The sequence below is a fragment of the Leptonotus elevatus genome, chromosome 17 (genome assembly GCF_054856555.1).
Source record: "Leptonotus elevatus isolate MCC_2025b chromosome 17, RoL_Lele_1.0, whole genome shotgun sequence".
Taxonomy (NCBI): Eukaryota; Metazoa; Chordata; class Actinopteri; order Syngnathiformes; family Syngnathidae; genus Leptonotus; species Leptonotus elevatus.
The window spans coordinates 4,564,005-4,582,846 of record NC_141255.1 but is presented as its reverse complement, the minus strand read 5'-3'; the positions used below and the strand labels follow the sequence as shown (position 1 = coordinate 4,582,846).

At 39.3% G+C, this 18,842-nt stretch overlaps 1 protein-coding gene across 1 annotated transcript in view; it reads left to right on the top strand.

Annotated features, from left to right (window-relative positions):
• The first annotated feature begins 3,100 nt into the window (after positions 1 to 3,100).
• The window catches only part of plcb3 (phospholipase C, beta 3 (phosphatidylinositol-specific)), a 31,993-nt gene continuing 16,251 nt past the window's right edge, over positions 3,101 to 18,842 (top strand). Inside the window, exons 1-2 of the mRNA XM_086058399.1 lie at positions 3,101 to 3,645; positions 11,116 to 11,202. Coding sequence (XP_085914525.1) covers positions 3,547 to 3,645; positions 11,116 to 11,202 — 186 coding nt within the window. The 5' untranslated portion in view covers positions 3,101 to 3,546. The remainder of the gene's footprint in view (positions 3,646 to 11,115; positions 11,203 to 18,842) is intronic.

The following is an 18,842-nucleotide window of genomic DNA, read 5'->3' as shown; positions in this document are numbered from 1 at the left end:
TAAAAAGTTATTATTATTATTTTTTCCAGTGTAGAATAGAATCTCAGGCATTTAGTTTATGGTAATCTGCTAACGTTGAATGAACGATTGTTGCTGGTTGTTGAAGACGTTTCATCTTTAATTGAAAAGGATTCTTCGTTCTAAATTGTAGGTGTTACTGATAAAAATAAGAGGAATGATGGGCCTACACCTCAAATTTAGAACTTAAAAGGCCTTTACAAAACAAAACCATCATTATCGAGGCAGAATTGTTTTGATACAGCTCCAGTATTTGACATGATACTATTTTGGCAAAAAAAATATAAAGCACCCCTACAATTCGGTGAAACTGCCACGGTAGACAGAAAGACGTCAATTATTCATTGAGTATGTCTAAAGGTTGGGTGAGCACAAACTTGTACTTACATTGAGGGACTAAAATCGACATTAAAGCTATTTTTAAACAAGCCACATCTGCTGCAGTCGGCCATCTGTAGGCCACATTTACAAAATTTAAAAATAATCTTGCGAATATCGCTTGGATTCTGACTTGACATTTTGCACATTTCACTTGGTTAAACAGTTAATACATTCGTTAATGCTGTTTTTTTTTATGTTTAAATTTGCCCTAAAAGCTAAGTAAAAAAACCAAAAAAAAACAATGGTGTTAGAAGACTTCCATCCACGAGAAGGCGCTATTTAGCAATTGAGGACTCTTTCCAGATGAAAAGAGATATCTTCATATTATTATTATTATTATTATTATTATTATTACTATTATTTATTATTATTTTAATGTAAAGATGCTCAATTCAGTATTTCTACTTCATTATTATTTAAATTCTCTAAAGGATTACATTGACTTCAAGTCTATATTAGATTTCAAGAAGAAAAGCATAACTGCATTATAGTTTGGATTTGAGATACGAGTGACTTTCATTTGCTGAACCTCATCATCAACTGCGTGTTGACTGCATTGCTATAAAATTACCGCTAGATGGCAGCATATCTTCAATTATTGGCAGTTTTAACAGCCTCAAACCTTGTGCGTTCGTGTGTGTGTGTGTGTGTGTGTGTGTATGTGTGTGGGCAGTCAAGGACTGAATATATCTGTGTCCCCACACAATGTGTCTTTGTGGCTCCTCCTTGGCGACGTTGGGAGGAAAAATCCGCTTGTTGCTGGAAGTCATAAATAGAGAGAAGGGGGTAAAGGTCTCTCTGGCTCGAGCCAGTTATGTTTCATTTTTAACATAACACAACTCTCATTATAGGTGGTACGATTGGAAAGCTGTGCTGCTCTTGTTACATTTTTTTTTTTTTTTTACAACAAACATTATAAACGTTATGCTATCAGTTTAATTGCTACTGTATCTACACCTTGCATTCCACTTATGAGCTGATACTCCCGTGAGTGTATTTGTCTGTGTTTCATTAACAGCCAGATGATGGAGGGGGAGAGAGAGGTCAAAAGAGAAAGAAAAGCACAAGAACCAGAATGTGGGTTGGACCGGTCTATTGAGAGCACAGGTGCTTGCTCTTCAACACAACATTGTGTGTGTGTGTGTGTGTGTATGTGCCACTGCAACACAATATGCATGTTGAGAGGATGCAAATGTCCATGCTGATTTTGGATGCTTCATCATGGCGAATGTATGTTTGTGACACATCCAGTCGTCCTCATCGGGTCAAAGCAAAAGCTGTGCAAGTCAGCAGGCCGCGGCATAGCAGACATTCCTGCCGGGTGTACTTTGGGAGTTGGAGAAGGGGGCGATGGTGGCCAAAAAATCTGGGCTGCGAGTGTTTTTATGTGAGGTCCGTTTTGTAATGTTGCCTGGCAGCAGGATTTAGACAGAACTAGATTGCATGCGTGGAAGTGCAAAGAGCATTGAAGGAGGAAACGCGACTTGTTTACATGCATTTGAAATCCTCGCAGAGGTAAACGTCTTCTAAAGTTGACAGAAGATAAAATGAGACTTCAAAATGGTGAGAAATAAAGCCGCTCTCTCTCCACCCTCCGTGACACGCGCACACTCACCGCTGACAACGAGGCGCTCTAAAGAGGCCATGACAGCCCAAAGCCTCGGCCAACATACTAGCTGTTAACCCGGAGTTCCATCTTGCAGTCATGGATGACAACGAGGCGCTCTAAAGCCACTACGCCAGCAGGCTATCCGAAGAGATGCACTCGCTTTGTTGCGTCTGCGTCATCATTGTGTTTCTATGCGCATGCTACCCTTAGAAGGATCACAGATTGGGCCTTGTTTTTTCCTCCCCCTTCCTTACTCGTGTTTTCTTTATTCATCTCAGAAACTCGGCCCGCTAATTAATGACCCGCCAGGCTTCCCGTTCTGTCTCCCTCTCTTGGTCATTGTTATTTTTTTTATTTTATTTTTCTCACACATGTGACTGTGAAGACAAATTCCTTGTGTATTTTTATTACATAGGCCTACTTGGCTGATAAATCTGTTTCTGATAAATGCAGATAATATGATGATAAATGATGACTCCAAAATGCATCACGTGGCGTTTTTTTCCGTCACGCAAAAAAAAAAAAAAATCTGTAAACTACAATGGTAAAAAAAACAAAAACTGATTTAATATTCTGTGTCCACAATTGATTACGATCAATTGTCAGGCTTTGCACATTTTCAGCAATTATGCTCAAACATAAACTGAAGCGGTTGCATCAACTGTTTTTCAATGAGACCCCATCCACAGTTAGTTTATTGCACATGGGAAGCTGCTCAATGAAAACAGATGTATGATGTCTCGTCGCTATCTGGGCTCGGAATGTACATTTTGTTCCCGCACTCTCCAGAAAGCCTCATAAAGGACTTTTATAAGTGTAAAAAAAAAAAAAGAAAAGAAGAGAACTTTAAAAGGTCTGTTGGGCTCTTGCTGTCCTAACTTGTATCAAAAGAAAGCACATTTTCATCCAGTGGGTGACATTTGAGGGGCCACATGGAGGATACCAAGAAAAACATACCTCCCTCTTCTCTCCACTTGAGTCAGACGTTGTTCCTCTGTCTCTCTTCTTGTCTTCTATTTTTTTGTTCAGCCCTACAGAAAACATGTTGGGAGGAGAAGAGGAGGAGGAGGAGGAAGAGGCAGGAGAGAGAGGGAGGAAGCTGAGAAAGTTGGGGAGGGAGTGAAAGGTTCGAGCAGATGGGAGGACGGAAGGAAAGGATCTCTCGGTGGGCTCAAGTGCACGATTAAAGGATCCTGCGCGAATAAACAAAAGCGGGTCAAGCCCCCTTCTGCAATCAAGTTTCGGAGCCGCGTGCGCGCTGCCGCGTGGCGTGGACGCGCCCGAAGCGGAGTGTCGTCGGTCACCGTTCGACTCCCCATTCGTCATGTTATTCCTCCAAAGTCTCTCGGAGTGCCTGTGACTTGCGTTGGAAGACTTTGGCGGCTCAACTCCTCCGTAAGACGCACCCCGGAAGAGAGAAGTCGCTGGGTCAGAGGCGGAGGAAGCGAACGTCGAGATCCGCTCCGAGGTTCCTCCCGGAGAGCGCCGCTCGCCTTCGCCGGGGTAAAGGCGTTGGCACCCGGGCAGAGTCCCTCGCCATGGCCGGGGCCAAGCCGGGAGTCCACGCACTGCAGCTCAAACCCGTGTCCGTCCATGAGGCTCTAAAGAAGGGGGGGAAATTCATCAAATGGGACGAGGTGAGGTGTGGTGGGGGGTTCATGTTTCTTTTTGTCATAAAAGTTGTTTGGTCGAGTGAGCGTTTTGAGTGTGTGTGTGTCATAGTGTGATTGTGACACCCCCCCCCCCCCTTCCCCTGACAGGTTGTGTGTGAAGTGCAGGTGTGTGCAAACCTTAAACACAGAAGCCCCACTATTTGTAACTGTGTGTAATGAGAATCTCTACCAGAAAGTTCCCCGACTGTTGCCACCAGTCAGGCAGCAGTGCTTGAATGTGTGTGTGTGTGTGTGTGTGTGTGTGTGTGTTGTGCTCCATTCTCGTCAAGCCGGTTCTCCTCAGGCTCATGTTCACTCCACACGCCCCCCCCCCCCCCAATCAACTACTACAACACCCAAATGGGGGGCAATCTAATTAGCTATACCTACACACGCCAATGCTAGCATTTGATTCACATCAATATTTTTTTTTTATCTTGGTGTTTGTAATTTGCAGTGGCGTCGAACTGTATTGCATCATCCTGAGAGGTGTTCCTCTTCTAGAATATTAGAAAAAGCACGCATTAGCTATATAAAAGGTTGTATTTGTGACATGATGCAGGAGTTGTTGTATTTGTTGTCTGGCAACCCCGGCATGTGGCCATTGGAGGTTATTCTGCTGGCGGGCTTCTCCATGGAGAACTAAAAGAAGGTGTATGAGGTCGTCAATGATTAACTGGGCAGCTGACTGATAGACACAAAGTTCTGGCCCGCCATATGCCACCCGCCTTGTCTTTGGTTTACAACAAGAATGTATACAAGGTTATGCCATGACAAAATGATTATTTTTTTTAGTCGGGATTGCTTCTTATTGGTCGTACTGGCAGGCCAGGTGAGCAGGCAACGCGGGTTGCTGATGTTTCTTCTGATAAACGTGTAGCACAAAAAAGGGTGCGGGTTGCTACGGTGACGAGCAAAGTTCGCCGCATTTGCAACTTTCGACTGGGCCGGTGGCGTTTGTCATTTGCAAGAAGCACGGAGTGTGATGCAGGTTTGGGACGCGCTGGTCGGTGCGACGCTTGTCGCTGCGAGCAGACAACAAATACACAAACAAGATGTCATACGATTTGTTTCGCAGAGTGTGTGAAGTTATATTGTGAGTCCGCCAACTTGAAGTACGGACCGTTTATCAGTAGTCCCGCAAATATGGAGACAATAAACTCCGCGTGGACGCGGAAGAATCATCTTGTTACGCAAGCCCACGACTGCCATGTCCTTTTGATTTCCTCTCCCCCACGGACACAAAGAGATCCGAAGGGAATTCCCAAGAAATGTTGGCGATTTAAGCGCGTTAAAACTCAAACACACATTATTCCTATGTGCATCTTTACTGTGATGAGCGCAAACCAGTATGGAATCTTAGGGGGGGAAAAAAGATTATTGGCTTCCTTGTAAGATCGGTATTAGAAGCAGTTCCTGCAAACACATCGCCATGAAGCCTCTTGGGGCTTCTGGAACCTGGAAACTTGTGATGGGCGATTTTCCAAAAATAACTCCTTCATTGATGCCTTAAAGACTGAGCTGCATGAACAACATTTTTGTATTCTCACTCACAAAATAGTCCGCATTTGCTCCGTGTCAAACTGTGAACAAACCAATTAAGGATCCCGCTTATCAAGGAGATGAATCGTTTTCACCCCTCGCGTCATCTTACTGCATTTGCTTTGTTAACACAATCATTTTCTTCACAATAATATGTTATAGGCGGCCCCACCAGTCTAGAATATTGCCTTTTGTAGAATATGAATTAAGCAGCAAAATCCACCCGTTTTAATCCATCTCAGGGGGGTGGCCATTTTGCCATGCTTTCAACTGAAAATTACATCACAGTTACTCGGGCAACAACCAATCACGGCTCACCTGTTTTCTGAGTTTGGTCATGTGTTCACAAACTGAGCGGTGATTGGTTGTTACATGGGCCACTGTGAAGTCATTTTTACATTCTAAAAGAGAATTGTTGAACCAATTTAAGATGACAAATTGAATTGTTGACCAATTAAAAAAAAAACTATTACGTTAATCCAAAGTGAATATATTAAGTTTAACTCATTCACTGCCATTGACGGCTATAGACGTCAAAAATTCATTTGAACTATTTCCATTAATTTAAATTTGTTTCCACTTTTGTTAACAAGAGTATGAAAACCTAGAATTTTTTTTTATTGTACATTGAGAACAGATATACAATTTTTGATTAATCGTGAGTTAACTAGTGAAGTAATGCGATTAATTACAATAAAAAAATTAATCGCCTGACGTGATTAAAAAAATAATAATAATAAAAATTAGGGGCCTTCAGGCGATTAAAATTTGTAATCGTATTTAATCGCATGACTTTACTAGTTAACTCACGATTAATCACAAATTTTACATCTGTTCTAAATGTCCAATAAAAAAAATGTTTCTAGGTTTTCATACTCTTGTTAACAAAAGTGGGGAAAAAATGTTAAACAAATAGAAATAGTTAAAATGAATTTATGGCAGTGAATTCGTTAATTAATTATGAGATCATTAAATTTATAGTCACTTTGCATTCATTTTGGATTCACTTCAATCAAGTGAATATATTAATTAAGCTTAATATACTCACTTTGGATTAACGTAACTTTAACTTTAAATTGTGTGTTACCAATTGAAGTGATTTTATTAAGTTGGTCAACAATTCAACTTGCAATCTTAAATTGGTTCAACAATTCTCTTTTTAGTGTGCATGTAGTTGACGGCAAGTGGCAAAATGGCCGCCCCGTGAGATGGTTTAAAAACAGGTAGGTTTTGCTTAATTCAAATTCCACAAACACAATGCTAATCACAATAGTCTAGTGGGCGCACAAAGAACATATTAATGTAAAGATTATTATTTTTTACTTCCCTTAAAAATGTGATTTTATAAGTCGACTTCTCTCTTCTTTTTAAAACAACATTATCTATTTTACATGTGAAACCAAGCAAACAAATGAGTATAAATAGCAAAAGAGCAGCATAACTCTAAAGACGGATACATGCCAATGTGTATTTTTAGAAATGACCCTTCTAATTTATTTTTTGTTTGTCCAAATTCCAAAATACTTCTGAGATTAGCATGCCATTAAAAGAAAAATCCTGGACATATTCCTTTAAGGACTTAAAGACATCATGGCTGCAGGCGCTGTGGTTTGTTTGTATAAAAATCAAATTTTTGTCCTCAGCACTCCCTCGTCGTCCTTCATTCCATTTTTTTGGCCCTCTTTCCGTCTGCCAACCTTTCATACCTGCGCTCATATTTTCTCATCACTTCCGCTTTGCTTTCTTGCTTTCTTGTCGCAAAAACAGGTTGGCGTCACAACAGGTCCTCTGTTTCCGCAATAACTTTGGGCATTCTACTGCTTGGCACATCAAATGACACGTGCGCGCGCACACACACACACATAATTGTGCACGTAGGGGTTGGGAGGCGGAGGAATGCGTTCCAAATTAGCTTTCTTTCCCTCTGTGTTTCGACTTGTGTGCGTGTCTCGTAGGTGTGTGTTTCACATTCAACAACTTCCTGCTGCAGCTTGTTGGGAAGTTGCAAGCAAAGCTGAAACTCATTCACTGCCATTGACGGCTATAGACGTCAAAAATTCATTTGAACTATTTCTTTTAGTTTAACATTTTTTCCCCACTTTTGTTAGCAAGAGTACGAAAGCCTAGTGTTTTTTTAAAATATTGTATTAGAACAGATATAAGAATTTGTGATTAATCGTGAATTAACTAGTGAAGTCATGCGATTAATTACGATTAAAAATAGTACTCGCCTGACGCCCCTAATTTTTAATAATCTTTTCTTTAAAAAAAATAAAAATAAAAATAAAAAAAGTCAGGCGATCATAATTATTCGCATGACTTCACGAGTTAACTCACGATTAATCACAATTTTTATATCTGTTTTAAATGTATATTTTTTTTTAATCTAGGTTTTCATACTCTTGTTAACAAAAATGGAAAAAACTAAACTAATAGAAATAGTTCAAATGAATTTTTGACGTCTATAGCCGTCAATGGTAGTGAATGTGTTAAGATGAACTCCATCTTGGATTCATTTGAAATCCCTCCCAAACAGCTTGACTCTCCAAATGAGTTGTAAAACAATACTCATTCTGCCTGCTCATTTTGTTTGTTGGAACTTGAAAGCAGCTCCATTTTTATTGCCTCTCGCCATCCACGTTTTAACCTTTGAGCAGTTCCAGCCTGTTTCTTCCACTCCATCGTTTTTACCACACCAGAACGCTGATTATAACTTCACTGATCTTGCTTTCCCACAAAAGATGGCCGCTTGGAAGAGGGACTGATTCACCCGTACGCGAGAGCTCGGCGTGTTCTGACACCACGCTGACAAACACTGCCGACATAATGACGGAGGGGTGAGAAACAAGGGTTTGACGGATTGGCTTGAAGGATGGGAGGGAGGGGTGAAAGGTCAACCACAGCCACATGCAAAGTGTGTGAGGACGCCTGGACGTCTCCTCAGCTTTTCTCCATGTCATTTTTGTGGGCAAATGGGCGCAGCACAAAGCTTTCCTCACACTGCACTGCTCGGAGAAGGCAATTCTGTTCAAGCGGGTTTAAAGTAAAGCATAGGAAGTTGTGAAGGAGAAGAGTAAGGATGGGCGAGTAACGATACTGGCTTTATTGTTTATTTTATGTTGCTTCCGAAATGTTTATTAAAAGTTTATTTGCTAACTCAACTCAACTGCATTACGGTATCTCACGTTCATATTCTTACTTTACACATTCATAGTTAATTTTGATTGTATTTATTTTTTCAAATTCAGTTCATTTTCATTTGAGATGTTTGATAACACTTTTTCCAGACCAATACCAGTACAAGTACTCAACTATTGATACTTTTTATTATTGATCAAGTACCAATGCAACTAGCACTTTTGATGCATAACAATAATAAATAAATAAATAAATGACGTATTTTAAAGAAAGAGCTATATATCCCAATGGAGAATTTTCCTTTAAAAAATTGCATGGAATTAATGGCAATTTTCTATACTTCTATCATCTAATGTCTAGTTCCTGATAATAAAATGGCCAGAAGAATCGGCCGCCTTCATGAGTATCGATATCTTGAAATAAGGCTGTTTTTCCAAAATGCTTTATTTTATTTATTAATTTTTTTAGTTTTAATATTAGTTTATTTGTTATTTTTTTAGTGTATGGAGTATTTGCATGTGCAATATAATAAATGAAAAAAATCACAAAATATTGGTATTGTGTAATAATAAGACCCTTCCGTACCAACGGATGTGAAATCGAACCCCAAAAGCAATGATACTAATTGACAAAATGTAATGTAAGACATTTGTATTTTTTTCCCGTCATTTTAATTTCTTCAGTTTTTGTAACCATAATAACCTTGCTTTGCTTGTGCTTATCTTTTGTATTACAGTTTCTCATTGCGGTTCACTAAAACCTCGAATTTTTTTTTTAACTCTTTTGTTGAACTGACGGCGTAACCTAACCGCTGGTGAAACCAGAACAGCCAGTAAGGAAGGAACGTCTTTGTTCATGATAATCTACCGAGTATCGTTGCACTAATTAGAGTTTTATGTATGCAAAGTACAAGTGGTACTGAGTATTCACCGCACTGGTCTCAGAGTGCAAAAAAAATAAAATGAGACAACCCCAGAGGAGAGTCTAAGCTCAGGTAATGAGATCAGAAGGTCAGCGCCCGAGCGGTCAATTCGGTCGGGGAAAATGCAACAAAAGGGTGATTGACGCAGAAGGAAGTAAGCACAGCGACGACACCTTCTTAGTGATTTTCACGGTGTGCTAATTAGGGAGTAGGTCCAATTTTAGAGCCGCCGCCTACTTACAAACACAAAGAGCAGCAGGATGTCAGGTAAACATGGCGAGTCTGGCCAACTTGGATTTATTTTTCTTTTGTGGCCTTTCGGTGAACTGACTTTGCTGCACTAAATTGTGTGCTCATCCTCGTCGTCGTCGTCGTCGTTGCTTGAAAGCAACAAGCGAGATGCTGTTTGTGGTCACATGAGCTGATAATTGACATTCCTCTGGGGCGACGTTTGGTCGGGCATTTCTTTTGACTCGGGCCCATGTGCGGGGACGATATTGAGTGAAATTTGGCCACAAAGAGAAAAAGAGGAAGTAAAGACTGAGACGACAAGGTCGCGGCCTTGGTCGGAGACTCGGAGTCACCGTGTAAAGTTAGGTCACAAGTTTGGAGATGTTCACACTGTGATTGGGTACTTCATTGTAAAATGATAATTGCCAGAATATTTCCTTTTCTTCTTTAACTTCTATCTGTTCCTCTGTACACATGAACTCTCATGCAGCTTTTGTCTTTTTGTTCCAAACTTTTTCCTTTTCTGTGTCTTATGTCAGCCGAGCCTGGAACCTAAACTGAAGGTATGTTTTGCTTACGGGGCAACACTTAAGATTGCGGCTTTGTATTTTTGACATTTAGTGAAGTTCCCTGATTTGCTTTTAGAGAACTTTGCACATATCCGATCTCACCATCTATTTTATGCTAAGCTGTGCTAACAGGAAACTGCTTGGGCTAAAATTAGCGCACCAAGTAGATATAGCCTTTTTTTTTTTGGTAAATTAGCTCTGACTCTTGACTTGTGGAGTTGTGATATAATATTGGGTAATCGGGTTGTTTTTGTCGGGTTGCCGGGCAGACTTCGCTGATGATGCTGTTGACTCGTGATGTCAGTACATCTGTCACTGCAGTGAACACCGTCAGAGTTGTTTCGCAGGACGTCCCTCCGGTGAGATTGCTGGCTGTAATTAAAGCGTTGAGAGCTGGGTGTGCGTATGGCCCGCATAATGGTCATATTAACTTGTTCACTGCCATTGACGGCTATAGACGTCAAAAATTCATTTGTTACTATTTCTATTAGTTTCACTTTTTTTCCTCTTTTGTTAACAAGAGTATGAAAACCTAGAATTTTTTTTATTGTACATTTAGAACAGATTTAAAACTTGTGATTAATTGTGAGTTAACTATTAAAGTTATGCGATTAATTACAATTTAAGGAATTAATCGTCTGATGCCCCTAATTTTTTATATTTTCTTTTTTTAATTACATTTTTTAATTGTAATTAATCACATGACTTTATATCTGTTCTAAATGTACAATAACATTTTCTAGTTTTTTTCATACATTTGTTAACAAAACTGGGAAAAAAAGTGAAAATAATAGAAATAGTTCAAATAAATTTTTGACGTCTATAGCCGTCAATGGCAGTGAATGAGTTAATGACGTGATGTGCCATCATTGTGCATGAAAACACTGATGAGACACACTAACCTGACATTTGTTTGGCTTGATAATTCTTGTCTTGTCATCATCACATTGTGAACTTCGCTACATAAAGCTCAGTAGGGGCATTCATTTTTTTTTTTTTTTGTGTTACTGTATTTGGTTATGTCACTCCAATGACTCTCTGTCCCCATCCCAGGAGCCCAGCAGCGGGCCCCCCACCCTGGTGACCCTGAAAGTCGACGCAGATGGCTTCTTCCTCTACTGGACGGGAGGCGCCAACATGGTGAGCAACATGCATGCTAACACGGACATGACCCTCAAGTGTAAACGGGTGCCGTCAATTTGTCCTTGTCTCGTCCCTTGTTTCCTCCCTGATGTGCTCTTCATCCTTTTTAGTCCATCATCTCGCGTCGCCCTTCCTGCCCACCACTGCTTAAAGCCATTACTGCGGCCATATTAGATTGGACGTTGGAGGCATTTAGCGGACGTAATTAGCCGATGGCTACATGCAACGTGATAGCAGGATGTGGGCTGAGAGGAGAGGGAGGCTTTGTTTGTGGCGCCGTCTTCTTTTGGCCATTTATGCTAATATCAAATTGTTACCCATCCGTTTACACTCCATTCATAGTAATAGCGTGTGTTTGCATGTAACATGTAACAATCCTAGCGCGTTTTGAGATAATAGGCCATTTCGTCGCCCGAGGTGGAGCCGTGACACTATTCAGCAAAGATTTATTTAAAGATGGAGGTGAGGGTGTTAGCGGGATGACAGAGTTTGGTATCGGGAGATGTAAATTAGCAACAGCTTCCCTGGAAATGTAAACCACCCAGTGCCGCTGAATTTGTTTTATCACCACTTCCTGCTTGTTGTCATCATAAACCGCACAAAAGAGGAAGTCAACCTCAAAATATTCTGGACAATAATACGTTGTTTGCGTCCCATTTAGTCTAAACACGGCATTCTGATGACTATTGCGTTTGTTAAGCAGCAAAATCCACCCGTTTATCCATTTCAGTAGGCGGCCATTTTGCCACTTGCTGTCGACTGGAAATGACAAGTTGCATAGCTATCTGGCAACGTCCAATCACGGCTGACATGTTTTCTGAGTTTGGTCATGTGACATTCGCAAGCTGTTATTGGCATTTACCAGAGTCATGTGTCAATCAGTCGGCAGCACTGATCTGAATATGTGACTGGATGGCCCATACACGACCGCGCAAGCCGTTGAAGTCACAGGGCAGCCATCTTGCTCCTCCCACCTCGTGAGCAGACTACTGTATAAACTACACGGTATACGCACAGATGAGACATCAGTACAGTCAGTATAAGGCCAGTGGCAAAATGGCCGCCCTCTGAGATTGATCAGCAGGTGGATTTTGCATATTAATTGAATATTAATCAGAATGCCGTGTTCAGAGTCAGACTAGTGGAGTGAAGGCTGTTCTGGTGCTTTTCTTCAACAGGTTCATTTTCGGTTCTGAAATTCCGGATTGTTATTAGAGACGCGTTCAGGCCTTTAATTTGGTTTCGTGGTCCCCGAGGAGAACTTGCGGGCACAGCGGAGAAGCAGGATAGAGGACGCAGCAACACAGATATCCGTCTTTCTCTTATTATTAATGAGAGCACTTTTACACAGATGACTAGGATATTCTGGATGGGAACCCATTTCTCGGAATAGCGGCACCCAAAATATTAGAGCTCCAGTGCGCTGTTAATTGTTAATGTGGCTGATTTCGGATAATGCAGATTTTTCTTTGAAGACCCCCAGTGAGATTGCATTGTTATCACGGATGGGTTTCAAAGAAGTCCCCTTGAGCTATGACGTGGCAAGTAAACAATCAATTACTGATTAGCAATTAGGGGTGTGCCCAAAAATCGATTGTCATAAGAATCGCGATTCTCATTTAGTATGATTCAGAATCGATTTTAAATGTCCCAAAATGTATTTTATTTAAATTATTTTATACTGTCTAACCTTTGTTTGTGTGTGCCTTTATTGGGAGCGCTGTTCATGTTGTACCCGATTTGGCCACTTAGGGGCAGTGCGGTTTCACGCGGTCTGATACACTGTTAAGTTGTAGCCACATTAGGAAAGGAAAGGAAAAAGTCACAATCAATTTATTCAAATAAAAATTGTTTTTTTGCAGCATGGAGACGTTTTTTTGAGTGATAAAAGTGCTGCGAGTAGAGCACTAATTAGCATTAGCGAGTCAGACTGCAGTTGATCATTACGATTCCTTGAACATCTATAAATTGAAGCAAAAATCATTGTCAATCAAATCATTTTGAATCAAAAATGGTTCTTAATCGAAAATCGAATCGCACACCCAAAAATCGGAATTGAATCGAATTGTGAGACATTCAAAGATACCCACCCCCATTAGCATTCATACAATATGTTTTTCAACCTTTCCTAATGATCTCCAAGAAACATTTAGGAGTTGGCCTCGACGGGATTTTGTAAGAGTTATTTGATTTCAACCTTCACATCCTTCAAATGTGCAGTGTATAGGATCTCTATTTCTATTCCCTGCCTCCCTTTTTAAACATCCACATTCTAAACCTCTTTAACTTGAACCTTTAGCCACACTTGGAGAGCCTCGCCTCACTGGTGATTTATATCCAACCTGCTCTGTTAGCTTTGAGCCGGCTTTGAATTCAAAATATTTAAAAGTAACGACAGCTGGGCCACACTTGCATCACGTACTGCACAGTACAGGCCGGCCTTAGCAATCTTGTCACATGGTTGACACTACCCCCCCCCCTCTTTTTTTGATTTGTCACTTTGAAGCTATGCTAATTTATGATGTTGGTTAAGCTATGCTGCATGTCTTGTTGTATTTGATAAAAACAAACAAAAATGCAGTACTGAATTGTTTAGGCGGGAAAAGACTTAAAAGTTGTTGCATGAAACACAGTTGAACCCGGGCAGAATTGTACCGTGCTTGATGACTGAATACCTCCCTGTCTCCCATGACAGCTGGAAGTCGTCACACACTCCATGACATTTCCTCCATTCTTTGCCCAGCGTCCTTCTTTGCCCTTTGCTTTGACATGTTTATTTCCTTCCTTCTTCCCACTTCCCACCTTAGCTGAGCAGATGCTCCCTCCTTTACATCGTTTCCCCTTCCCCAATTCCTCGAAACAACACTATTAATCTTGATGGAGTTCCCCGCGGGCGTGGGAAAGTGGGCAGGAAGTTACACGTATATGATGGGGGTGATTTTCTTGTCCGATCTCACCATATTTCCCCCATTTCTATAAATTCTTCCTCCTTGTTCTTCTCTCCGTCCCACCCACAAAGTATAATGGACTTGTCAGTAGCACCTTAGGGGGCACCCCCGGGGCCGTAAATGCCTCACCACAGACCATTTAGCCCGTAATGGAGCCAAATTGATTCTTCACACACAAATGGCCGACAAATACTTGTACAAGTGTGTGTGCTCACAGACTTAACTGAAACCATTTAGCAAAAAGTTCCAGCTAAAAAAAAAAAAAAAGGCTAATTAACCTGAAATGACATATTGTGTTTTAATAGGGTGCTTGTGCGCTGTCATAATTCTTGCCATGTTGCCATCAGCCAAGAAATAGTTTTTAAGCTTCGATTCTCCTCCTTTAATTAGATGGTGGTGTGTAACCGTCTTGAACTCTCAACAAACGTCCACATTCAGCATCTATTGCAAAATGACTGCCCAATTAGTGTCCTTTTTCATCATAGCAAACCAAAAAGATCGCGTGTATGTGCATGTGTATAATATAAGCCAGATGGATGGTTTGAGGCACGATTGTTGGCAGGTACAAGTAGCTCAACTCTAACACAGAGGGGATCGACTTGGAAAAAAGGGTTTACACGACTTAAGGGGTTGTTGGGGAAGTTGAGTGTGTCATTTGATAATGTGACAACTTCCTCCCCTCTTCCGCATGGTCACATTTGCTATTATCTGAGGGTGCACGCGGAGTGGCAGTGTGGTGCGCGATTCCAAAGAACAGAAATCATCGCTGATAAAGTTGCCATCTGCCTTTTTACAGTGGACGTCCAAGTGTAACTCCAGTTAGCAAATTTTAATTTTAATTTTAATTTTAATTTTAATTTTAATTTTAATTTTAATTTTAATTTTAATTTTAATTTTAATTTTAATTTTAATTTTAATTTTAATTTTTAATTTTAATTTTAATTTAATGTATTTATTTTTATTTTTTAATTTAAATTTAAATTTTATTTTTATTGTTAGCGAGTCTAGTTAAAAGTTTAACTGGAAATGTCATTTCCTTCTCAAATTGTGTATTATCAAATCACAGAGTAATAGCAATTAAACGGTTTTCACATCAATATTAATTCGATGTGACACCTTGGCCACATGGGGGCGGTGTAATACAGACATATGGAGGAAACGGTCATAATCCTCAGTAAACTGTAGTACTAGAGGTTTTTGTAGTTTTTAATATTAAATCTTGAAAACAAGGAGTAATTGTGCTTGTTAAACGTGATTTCATTATCAGTCAAAAATAATGATGATTATGATTATATTTGTTGTTCCATAATTGTTTTTCACATTTAGAAAAGTGGACTTTCTGAACTCATTCACTTCCAGCCATTTTCACTGAAGCAACCCCCTTCGCTCCCAGCTGGTTTACTGGATTTTGACAGATTTTGCGAGGCCAACAGAATACTGTGTTCTATTGCTATAAAAAAAACATGGAACCTACCAAAAGAAAGATTAGTCTCTTCTTTCATCAGGAAAAAAAGTATATTTGTATCTCTTTCCATCATTATTCACACATCTGTGGAAAACATGGCTCTGGTTGATCTCTTATACTCTGCTGCCACCTGCTGGTCGTTTTTTTGTAAAAACTACCATTGCTTTAGCGACCTTCAGCTGTATGCTCTAGCATTAAAAAAACAACATAAAAAACGTATAAATAAGTTTTGGAACCATGGTAATAAACAGGTTAAAGTCCGTTTTTCGAAGAATTGTCCGCTTTGTAACAAACTACTAGTTGTGAAGTGAAGAGTTGTGTTCACTTCCACATTTAGCTCTTTATCATCATCATACCATACCACTTTATTTATATAACACATTTAAAACAACGTTGAACCAAAGTGCTGTACAAGTTAAAGGACAAAATAAACAACTCAACAATAACAATAAAACATGATTTTTATTTAATTTAATTTTTTTAAGAAAAATAAGAAAAAAAACAATAAAACATGATTCTAGTTTTAATGTTGCCATAATTAGTTGTGCAGTTGAACCTGAGATGAGACTTAATGGAAATTCTTGACATGTGCACAAAATACACGCCTTTCGTTTTTGTGCCAATGCTATTAGCAGCTAATGACTTCATAATTCAAGTTTCTTGATAATCTTTGAAAGAGAGCTGGAAAATCCGCTTTGAACATTACATGTTTAAACTGGTTTTACACATGCACTGCTTTGTCGGTGTGTGTGGGTGGTGTGTCTCAAATGTGTCTCCACCAAGGTTATAATAGTTTGGCATTTTTCATCTCTAGTTCATGTTGACTTTTGTTTTCAAATTTTCACTGACAGTGAAACCAATTAAATGTTGAATCGTCTCATTGTATTAGTACACATACAAAGCAAATTAATAGATTAAAATGTCAATGTTATTATTTGTTACATATGGAATTTGGAAATTTTGTACAGATTTGAGCAAGCATCAAGGAAGTTGACATGCTTGATTTGCTTTTGCGGGCCACATGAAATGATTCAGCGGGCCGGATCTGGCCCCCGGGCCTTGAGTTTGACTAGTAAATGAACTACATTAACAACTGTATAAAATTAATCGAGAAAGATTAAAAGCTATAATTCGTTTTGATTGTTATAAACAAATTTTCACTTAAGTTTCAGTTAACTATAAACGTTAGTTTCACTTTTTTCCCACTTTTGTTAACAAAATTATGAAAACCTAGAAAAAAAGTATTGTGCATTTAGAACAGATATAACATTTGTGATCAAACTAGTGAAATCATGCAATTAATTACAACATTTGAATTGCCTGACAAGATGATTATTAAAAATTAGTGTCAGGCGATTACATTTTTTAATTGTAATTAATCGCATGACTTCACTAGTTAACTCACGATTAATCACAAATTTTATGTCTGTTCTAAATGTACACCAAAAAAAATTCTAGCTTTTCATACTCTTGTTAACAAAAGTAGAAAAAAAAGTTCAACTAATAGAAATAGTTAAGAACATTTTCTTTAACAATTTTTTTTTTTTTCAGTTTTAGTTTTAGATATCCCGCCCGCTTCCGTTAACTATGATAACCCGGGTCTCCACATGTTTGTGTGTGGTGGATAAGTTCACAAGCTCCCTGAGTTGTTTTTGAAGTGTGTGAGCTTGTCTCTGCTCGCTCCATTCCCGCCCGCATTTTATTGCTTTTGATAGGACAGCTTTGTTTATATGTAAGCGAGTGCATGTGGCTTTTTATAGTGGCCTCTCTTGCTTTTGCTGATGTTGACTAAACTGACGTTTTGAGTTTATTTCCCTTCATCTCTTTTTTTTACCATTTATTCAGCATTAATGGACACAGTCTGCGTGAATATGAAACTGTGTCGTTCCAACAAAAACTATGTGGCGAAGGGAACTTAATCCGGCATCTTTCTTTATAGCTGATTATTACTTTTAGCAAGAAGGGAACAATTACACCGCTTGTTAAAGGTCATAGGTCTCGTCTCGCTTTAGGGGAAGCTGGGGATCGGTTTCTGACCCGCTGCCGCCGCGCGACATTTGAACCCCGACCGCGATTGGTCACCCGAGGCACGTTTGGAACAAGGATCTTCAATAAAAGGCCTGTGCGGGCGCGGCACAGGAAAGGAGTGGCGCTCCCTTGATTGTTTTCTTGGCCTTTTAATATTCTACGTTGTGAGTGCAGATCATGAATGTAGGACAGTGGAACAAAATGTCTGACTCCCTAATCAAAGTGCAGCAACTCTTAATCATATGGTGGCTAAATATAGCTTGACCTCTCTACTGGCTATAGATTGGGAACAAAAGACTCTCGACAAGTTTTCTTTTTTTTGTTTCAACCCTCGCTGATCCTGAGGTCCTCTGCCACCGGCCTTTTAACTATTTAGGACCAAAACACACGGTGAGGCTGAATTCAGCTATTGTGGTGCTCAACTAAGCTGCCAAAAAGACATCATGGCCGCAGAGACTGTTGATATTTTTAAAAGGAGGCTCAAGACGCACCTTTTTAGTTTAAATTCTAAGTGATCTCTTTTACTATTACTGTCTTTTAATTTTAAGCTCCTTTTGTGCTATTGTCCTTTTAGTATGGAGGACCTAAAATGCCAAAAATGATGACTACATAATGAAATATAAATAAAAACAGATATGAAAAACATTATTAAAAAATGTTATACAAAAAAAATTATGGAAATAAAAACAACAATAAATATGAAATACAATATAAATAAATAAATAAATGTGAAAGTAAATACAAAAATAAAAACGAGACCTACAAAATAAAAATAAATACAAAAATAAATATAATTAAATATCAATCAATAAAAACGCTCTGCTCTCATATTTATTTCATTATTTTTTTTATCCAATTATTTTTTTTATATTTAATTATTAAATTATATTTTAAATCCATTTTTATTATGGCATTTTTGGTCCTCCATATTTAGCTTGGCTGATTCTGTCTTCTTTTAGCCAGTGTTTCCTCATGTGCGGGCCTCTGCATTGGGAGAGGTGGCTGGCCTTTTCATGGGGTCGGGGTAGTGTTGATGATGATTTGATATGATTTATTTTACTTCATTTTATTTCTTACCAACCAAAGACATGAAGGACATACCCAGGCATGCTTGAATAAGTTTGATGTGGGAGGATTTAACCATTTGTCCCACATGTGACGGAATAGGCATGAGCCTGTACATAAAAATATGCGTC